Raw genomic sequence first — 9,564 nt, 5'->3', positions numbered from 1 at the left:
TTATTATTATTATTATTATTATTATTATTATTATTATTATTATTATTATTATTATTATTATTATTATTATGATTATCATTATTATTATTATTATTATTATTATTATTATTATTATTATATGCACTCAACAGATTAGACTGTTGGAAAAAATCCGAAAATTATGCTACAACAAGTAACCTTAGATGCCAAGAACCCTGCTAAGTATCCTAGCTGTCCCAAATGACACTGTTTACTGGAGCTGTACTAAACTGGGTTTTATGCCTATTACCTCTATCTATCTGCTCAGATCTTTAGAGATAGTTCCGAGTGCACCTATAACTACTGGGATACATTTAACCCGCACTTCCCATAGTCTCTGTAATTCAATAGCTATGTCGTGGTGTTGCGTTCTTGAGCAAAACACTCCATCTCGCGTTGCTCTGCGATTACTTCAACACCTGACGCATGGTACACAGTGCACCTGTTCAGAAAACGTCGATCTGATGGAGAGAGTGAGCTAATGTACGGCATGAACATCTGATCACTATAAAACAAATCATTTGTACAGGTCATTCGGCAAAAGCTGAACGCCCATACGTCGTCTTCGACGAGAGAGACTATTATATATATAACACAATAACGACCACACCATCAGATGCTGTAATAGAGCGCTTGTCACAATGCGTTTCCAATTAAGTCATGATTGCGCCATTCTATTTCATCTCAACTCAAATTCACTTTGTTCCCCATGTCTCAATGGCGGCGAAGCGAAGTCCGAGCTACAAGAGTATACTAAGAATCTCAAGTACCAATGGGCCGCCAAGTAAACATTATACATACTTACATACATATATACATACATACAAACATATATATATATATATATATATATATATATATATATATATATATATATATATATATATATATACATGTTCGTCCGTATATGCGTATATGTGTATGCTCATACGCTTGATTGTTTGGATGTATATATGTGTATTGTGAAATTATTCATTTTAGATTTCATTATACATAATTATATCAAAATTCGATATTTTTGATGTGTCATCAGCGTGAATCAATATCTAATGCAAGGAATATAAAATAGCATTGAAATTCAAAATATTATTTGATAATTAATTACCTTAATTTCAAAATAATTTAAAAATAATTATTTCCTTATAACAAACCTGTGTATACAGTTCTGAATATTTACTTAAAAATCAATACTACACGTGTACTGACGATCTCCGCCGACAGTCCAAAGTTGTTTCGTACACTTGACTCAATATTTTTAGTTAGATAATATACTGTGATTTCAATGGTGTCCAGCTGGCAGAGTTGTTGCCGCGCCGGAGAAAATGTTTAGTCGCATTTCTTCCTGTTTTGCGTTCTGAGTTCAAATGTTGCTGAGGTCGACCTTACCATTCATTCTGTCAGGTTCGGTAAAATAAGGTCGAGTTGAACACTGGGGTCGATGTAATCTACTTCCACCTTACCCCCAAATTTCATGCCTTACACCTATTGTAAATCTTCTCTTTTCATTGCATATTCGATCTTAGTTTCACTTTTTCGTGGTTCAAACATTAAACACGCTTTCAAATGATTAAGGTAATTATATACTATTCTCCGTTTTTCTTTTATTCGTATTTTGCTTTTGTAGGTCAGCTTTCAAGACCAAACAAAAAAACGAGATGTTGAAGAGGGCTTCCTTTAACATACCGTCTTTTGTTCTACATTATGTCATCAATGGTCAAGACTGGCCCGAAGGCGATGAAGTCTATCACAGTTGGATTAGCGTCCCCACACTACTTATAAACGGTCGAGATGATACTTTTGCCACATTAGAGGATGCTAAGCTAATGAAAGCGGTAGGTATTTTTCTATATAAACTGACTATAGATTTTAATTGAGTAAGTATAGCGAAAATATTTGGAGTAATATTGTTGAATAATTACACTTGATCACAAATAGACAAAACATCTGAAATTTGATATTTAAATGTAAATCTTAAAATTGACAGTTACATGCTAGGGCAGGGATCAACACATGAGAAATATCTATGGAATACTTTATTACACTACTTTCCCAAACATGTTTTAAGATATATTACTTATTGTATATTATTATGATACTTGATGTATAATATTATGTCACTTAACTTGTAATATATTGTTACCTGTTATAGTATCTTGTGATGTAGTTTACTTACTATTTTACGTCTCTCTTGTTAAAAATAGAAAGCGTTTACCTACCTAATTGAGTTATGATTTCGTCCGTGTACGCCTCCCAAAATTATTAAATCAACCAGTGAAATATATGATAAAAAAATACAAATATCAATTCCTCAACATGCTCTTTAGGATATTACTTCACCAAACGTTTCCCTTAAAAATTAAAGAGAAGCGTTTTCCTGTCAACCATTCCAATGCTTCGAATTAATCGATATATTTGAATAAGTAATTGGTTTCTATGTTCGTCAATCATTGTTTAAAATATGTATAATGTCATCGTTTCTTTTATCACTATTTTAGACTATCCACGGATCGAAGCTGGAAATAGTAGATGAGGCTAGCCATATGGTTATGTTGGAAGCACCGGACAAAGTGAATAAACTTATTTTGGAATTTATTTGCTCGCGTGGATCACATAAACTGCCAGATGTAAAAGAATTGGCTGAAGAAGGAATAGAAACACCACAAAGATCAGCGGTGAACGAGAAGCAGTTCGAGCCTTCACCGGAAGGTGAGGAACAAACACCATCTCCTGAGGCTTACACGCACAAATGGGCCTCGGTACATACAGAAGCCACACCGAGGTGTGCGGAAGAAGAACAGGAGGAAGGAAGGAAACATGAGGACGAAGAAGCAGAAGCAGAAGAAGAAGAAGAAGAAGAAGAAGAAGAAGAAGAAGAAGAAGGAGAAGAAGAAGAAGACGAAGAAGAAGAAGAAGAAGAAGAAGAAGAAGAAGAAGAAGAAGAAGGAGAAGACAATGAAGATGAAGTAATTATCACGATTCCATCTAAAACAAGTCCCAGTCAAAGGGAAGGAAACGCTGCGAGATATAGATGCAGGTTAAAGAAAGGCGTTGTCACTGGTTACGACAATGCTAGTTATGAATATGAAGAATCGGAAGGAGGTTATTATATTTATAAAGACCAATATGGTCAGAATCATTATGTGAGTGCAGAAGAGTTCCACGAACTGTTTGATAAATCTAACAAGCAGGTAAATAGTTCAAGCGAAACAAGGAGCGTAAACAATATTGAGGTAAAGAACATGAATATACCGTCATTTGAGGATATTAATATCTTTGAAAATTGTAAAGAATCTTATGTTAAAGAATCACAACTGAACAACCAAGAGACAAGTGGCACATGTAAAAACAAAACCAATGATATCAATATCTTACCGCACAAACTCTCGCAAAATACATTGAAGTCTTCAGACAATAGACGGGAGGAGACACATACTCTGTATCCAAAGAGTTTGTCTTCTTTTGATCGGAAATGTAAAAACGGCGTGAATAGACAAGAAGTAGACATTAACAGTAAACACAGTCATGGTAACCGTCCAGCAAACACCAAACCATCTGTCACGTTAGCCTTGGGACGTCAACGGAGTGACTCACTTGACTATCTTGGTGAAGAAGAATTAATTATTATCACCTCGGTTAAGGAGAAAGAAAAGAATTGTATGTTTTTGAAAGATTCTTCCCATGACACAGCGTCAATGAAGAATGTTTCGCAAAATTCGATTCTAAATAAAAGATCTGACTACAGTTCACTAAATAATTCGAAGTCAAACGAACATAGTAATTTGCCTGTTAATGTTCAGGCATTACATTCAGAATTAGTTCAAAAACTCAACAAAAAATTAAATCCACAGGAAAGAAAAGATGATCGGGAACCAAGCGTTGGAATTAAAAAACCACACAGAATGGACTCTAATGAAGAGTCAGTTGTAAATCGTAGTGCCTCTTTTTTGGAGTCTAGAAAGCTAATGGAAGAACATTTCTCAAAATCAGCATTCAGAATGAGTATGGGTGCTCGTCCAATTATACCACTTCCTGGAGCCCCAATCTACCCTTACAAATCATCTCAAATCTCCCCAGGGAGACACGAAAATACTAAATCAACTAGCCCAGAATATACTAAAGATTCAAGAGACAATAATCGTAGAAATTCCTCTTTATGCTGTGCTGAGACAAGCATTGTCACAAGCAGTCCGTCTTTCCTACAATCAAAGAAAGCTATTAATGAACATTTCAGTAAAATTGGATTAAGAAATCCGCAGTTTTCATCAACTCCTTTATCTGAGTCCAAAAACTCACGAACTAGCTCCGGCAGCAACATACCTCCGACAATTAATTCGAGAAAGGAATCAAAAGACATAAGATTATCACCAAATAAAATTCAACCTAAGCAAGAAAACACCAATACAGACACACCCAATAGTCCGTCCAAAACAAGTCTTAGTCTAAATGAATGGGCAGAACGTCATTTGCAGACAATATCAGAAATTGTTTTACCAGGTGGCATGAATTCCACAGAAGGCAGTCCACAAATCAGCCCTAAAGCGTCTTCCCTAACAAGCGATAAAGAAAGTAAAACTGAAAAACAAGTGAGTCTGAAAGGTTGGGCAGAAAAGCATTTGAAATTGATTTCGGAATTCATAACTCCGCCAGTTACTCCAGTGAAAACTAATTCTCGCAAAAACAGTGAAAGCTCTAATGATGATAACGACAGTGAGAAAATTGAAAATAGACTTCCATTAAGTCAATGGGCAGAAAAACATGTAAAATTGATCTCAGAAGGAAAGTCTGATATTAGTTCTTCTAGAAATATCCCTGTTGACACTTTAGATAATGTTAACAATGTTCAATTTGAAAATGATGCAAATAAAACATTAAATGTAAGTGAGTGGGCAGAGAGACATGCTCGAAGAGTTTCCAGTATGGCTTCTAATTCGCCAGTTGCTTCTGAACTCGATGTCGAACGAACGAGAATAGAAAAAAGAAAACAAGAACAGCAATGTATACAAAATAAACTTAGTGTGAGTGAATGGGCAGAGAGACATGCACGAAAAATTTCCAGCATGACTTCTAATGTGACAACTAATCCTACACTTGATTCCCCTCAAAATAATGATGAAACAAAGAAAAAATGTAAACCTACTTCAACTGTAAAAATTGCAGAAAGTCATAATGGTATCAAAAATTGGGCTGAAAAACATGTGAATATTATTTCTGAAATGAATTCCAATTTGAACTCTGGATCAAGACGTAATTCTGTCCAGAGGGATAGTTTGTCAGGTGAAAATACATTTAATTCTTCAAAAGTCAGTGAAGACCATCCGAAGCTAGAACACAAAAATGGGTCGCTAGCATCAGATACGCAAACTCCGTTTGCTGACACTAGAATATTAAACATGAATTTGCAAATTAGCTCACCCAATGATGCACACTCACCAAATCATCAAGGGGATGAGTCTAAGGAAGATAAACTTGAATTGCAAAAATGTGAAGAAAACCAAATAGATACTCATAGTATTGGTGACCTTCCGGAAGAGACTGAAGATAGTGAAAGTAATTCTTCAAAAACAACTGATAAAAAAGTCATGGATAAAGTTGATATTAAATTCAAAGACGTAATCGATGAAACCGATAAAAACGAATTAATTATAGAGGATAAACAAGCAGATGTTATTGACAGTGGCCACAAAGAAAGGGAAAGCGTAAATGATTCAGAACTAAATCCAGATGTACATAACAAGAAGGAAGGAATTGACTTTATGGAAGCTAAAAGTTCAAGACAGAAACTACAAGACGCAAGTAGTGATTGTTCTGAAATTTGTGAAGTAGATGAGATACCACATCTCAGCAATACAGCCCTCAATAGATGGGCAGAAAGGCATTTTGAAAAGATTCTAGGTGCCCATACACAATCTGAGTCGCAAAAGCAAATATCATCTCAAATACAGCAAGATATTTTCGAAGGTGATAAAAGACGAAACAGAAATGCAGATTTAGACAAAAAAGTCAATGAACACAGGCGATCTGAAATCATCTCTGAATCTAGTCAAGCTGAAACAATCCAAAATATTGACAATAAATCAATGACTAAGAAATCGGACACAAAACCTGAATCAGAATCTGACTCCGGTTCCGATATATACTTTGAATCTTGCTACGAGCATTTTTCCGAATCTCCAACAAATTCTCAGACGAACGATCTTTGTAGTCAGTCTTTTGTTATTGATACAGATGATATGGTAAGTGCAGCAGATAATTCACTCACTTCAGATATATTAGCTCAGAGGTTTGTTTTCGACGATAATAGCAATGTAGTTGATTCAGATACTGACATGAATAGTGATCAGTTTAACCTCGAGGAAATTAGCGTAAAAAGTCACGAACCAGATTCATCAATGACACACGACTCAAATCAAATATTAAAATATGAATCTTTCACAAATCCACAGTCATCCAATTCTACTACTTCGGTTTTACGCTCAACGTGTGAGCAATTAAACCTCAGTGAAAATACATTAGCTAGCAACAAACTACAAACATTAGATTCTGAAGACACTCAGTCACAGTTCCGCTTAAACAAAAATTATTCCAGTCCTACTTTACCCTCTACTCATATCGCGAGTCATTCTCTTACGGATGTCGATAACTCAAACATTCCACAACGAAAACATAAAACCTCCTTTGACAGTAGCCTCAACAACTCGGTTTCTCCAAAGTGCCAAGCCATATCATCGTCCAATAATAATGAGGACAAAACTGACATAATACAATGTCAAACACTCTCTTTGAGAGAAGAAAATGTTCTCGAAACAGACAATGACAATAATTTGATCAACAATTCTGAAAACAAGGTCAAATTCGATGATGTAAAAATGACTGCAGCCATTACTGCGAGTCCCTCTGCAGTAGAATGTTCAATAAAACCAATAACAACTAATGATGGTTTGCCAAGATTGAAATCTTTTCATATGAACGTACTATGAATGTCAAAAGAAACCTGCAACTGAAATTTTATAACAAGTTGTTTGTCTTCGCAAGCATTTTTAATTAATATTATTATCAGCTTATTATCATCATCATCGTCGTCCTCTTCCACGTCCTCGTCGTCATCTCCTCATCGCCACCACCATCGCCATCATCGTCGTCGTCGTCGTCATCAACAACATCATCATCATCACCGTCGTCGTCGTCGTCATCGTCGTCGCTGTTGTTATTGTTTATTATATATTTATGTAATTATTGTGTGGTGGGTTGGCAGACACGTTAGACCCTTGCGGTATTTAAGTGCTCAACTCTACGTTCTGAGTTTAAATCTCGCCGAGGTTAACTTTGCTTTTCATCCCTCTCAACTCGATAAAATAAAGTATAGCAGGCAAATATCGAGGTCGATTTAACAGATTAAACACCCTGACCCCAAATTCCTGGCTTTGTGCGAATTGTAGAAATATTATTTTATTGCAATCAACGCTACACTATTTCCAAAAGTATTCTTATTGTTAGAATTATATTATAAATATATCAACATTCCATGTACATATACCCAAGTAGTAGTAGTAGTAGTCGTTATCATTATCATTTATTTATTTATCAAATGGGCGATGAATCGAGGAACAGTATAGGGACAAATTAAGTGAGAGAGAGTCTTTTAGAGAACCATGTATGAGAAAACACCAATAAAAGGAGAAATAAAAGTAAAGCACATCCTAATGAAGAAACAATCGTCGGTAGGAAGAATCAGGGGAATCCCACAGGTGCAGGACTAGACTTAATATCAAAATCAAATGCCTTCTTTCAGCTATTATTCTTCAACTTACAGACGAATGCTAAGAGTAGGCCTATTCACACGGTTCATAACCTCTACTTCCTTTTACCTTTCAGTAAATATTCTAGAAAGGAAGTACAGCACGTTACTCCCTATTATCACTTTCTTCTTGAATTAAAACATGAAGAAATTGGTAGAGGATTAGTCAAAGAGGAAAGGAAAGTATTTTTAGTTATGTTCACCACAAAACCACTTTCGTCATTTCCACCAGAAATACGAAACACTGCTTTCCTCTCAGCTGCCAAAATATCAGCAAACAAGTCCGGCTTGTTTACGTAAAGTTCATCTGCCAGAACGTCCTAAATTTTGACCTTTCAATAACCGTTTTGTGGACACCATAACTTTGAGTGTTTTTGAAGATAACTACCTAGTGACCTGGGGACGTAAAGCAAGCAACGCTGCTTCACAGCTAGCACTAACGTGAATTTATATAATCTTGTTTTAGTGTAGCCATATTAGACGAAAAAGTGTAAAGGTAGTATCCTTTTTATTTGGGATAGATGGGGTAATCTGGTTTCCGGAGATTTCCAAAGGTTCCTTTCAGAATTTTGTGAGTTACTTTCACTTTCAAATCCTTCAAAACACCTGTAATCGTATTCAGCAAATGTTTGTAAACCGCTAGCTTTTGTTCTACTCAAATATTTAGCGAATGTTGCTCTTGAGACAATCTCGTCGATACCATCGTCTTGCATTGCTATATCTTTATATCTTGGTCTACATACGTCATCACTTCAACGATCTTCTTTTTTAGAGCTTTTGAATATTTATGTTGCTGCTTTTGTTTTTGATGGTTTGGAGTTTAGTTCATGTTTATGTTGTTTTGTTGCTGTAATTGTGGTAGATGAGTGATTGGCGGGTTCTTTAATGCCTGTCCAGTCTTCCAACTTTCAATGTTCCACAACGTTTTGCCTTCATCATTCTATTGGAATATGAGCTTTTAAATGACTTTAAAAATGGAGCAATTCTCTTTTTCACTACGCATTGACTTCTGCAACAAAGTATGTACCAAAAGTTTTTACAAAGCATAAGTGAAGTACAATTTGGTTAGTCGTTGCCACACACGTATGATGATGATGATGATGATGATGATGTGATGATGATGTCTTTTGTTCTTTTTTATTATAATGATTTAATAATGATTATAATAATTTTGAAAGTAGAAACAATATGTCAATAGAAGTTTTGGAAAATATATAAAATCTTCAAGCAAATGCAATATCAAAACGCCAGCATTTACAAATATGTTCAACATGCAGAAAATAACACGAGTAGACACATTGCAATAAAAAGCTGCAATACCAAAATAACACATTGCATATAAGCAAAGTAGACGAATAAGTAGCGCAAATAGGCATTAGAAATAAGCTACAAGGAAATCAGTTGCTTGTTAATGATGATGATGATGATGATGATGGTGATGGTGATGATGATGATGGTGGTAGTGGTGGCGGTGGTGATATGCATGACGATGGTGATGATGATATTCATAATGATGATGAACTTTGGATAAGATGGTAGAAGCAGTACCATTTACTTCTAAAAGAAAGAAGCCAGTGATTCAAGCATAATGGATTAATACAAATCTTTATTGTCAAAAATGTATCTATTTATTTAAATATTTATTCCTGAAATTACACACACACGCACACCTATATATTCATGGTCACAAGCAGACGTGCGTACGTACGTACGTACATACATACATACATACATACATACATATATATATA

The 9,564-nt window shown here is 35.2% G+C and overlaps 1 protein-coding gene across 4 annotated transcripts in view; it reads left to right on the top strand.

Annotated features, from left to right (window-relative positions):
• Positions 1-9,550, top strand: part of LOC128251080 (probable serine/threonine-protein kinase DDB_G0282963) — a 332,943-nt gene extending 323,393 nt beyond the window's left edge. For all 4 annotated transcript variants that reach the window (XM_052977429.1, XM_052977434.1, XM_052977438.1 and 1 more), the window contains 2 exons: positions 1,643-1,850; positions 2,514-9,550. In XM_052977429.1, the coding sequence (XP_052833389.1) occupies positions 1,643-1,850; positions 2,514-6,995 (4,690 nt within the window). In that variant the 3' untranslated portion in view covers positions 6,996-9,550. The remainder of the gene's footprint in view (positions 1-1,642; positions 1,851-2,513) is intronic.
• Positions 9,551-9,564: the final 14 nt, after the last annotated feature.

The sequence above is a fragment of the Octopus bimaculoides genome, chromosome 2 (assembly GCF_001194135.2).
Source record: "Octopus bimaculoides isolate UCB-OBI-ISO-001 chromosome 2, ASM119413v2, whole genome shotgun sequence".
NCBI lineage: Eukaryota > Metazoa > Mollusca > Cephalopoda > Octopoda > Octopodidae > Octopus > Octopus bimaculoides.
The sequence above is the reverse complement of the archived record's forward strand: the minus strand, read 5'-3'. Positions and strand labels throughout refer to the sequence as shown.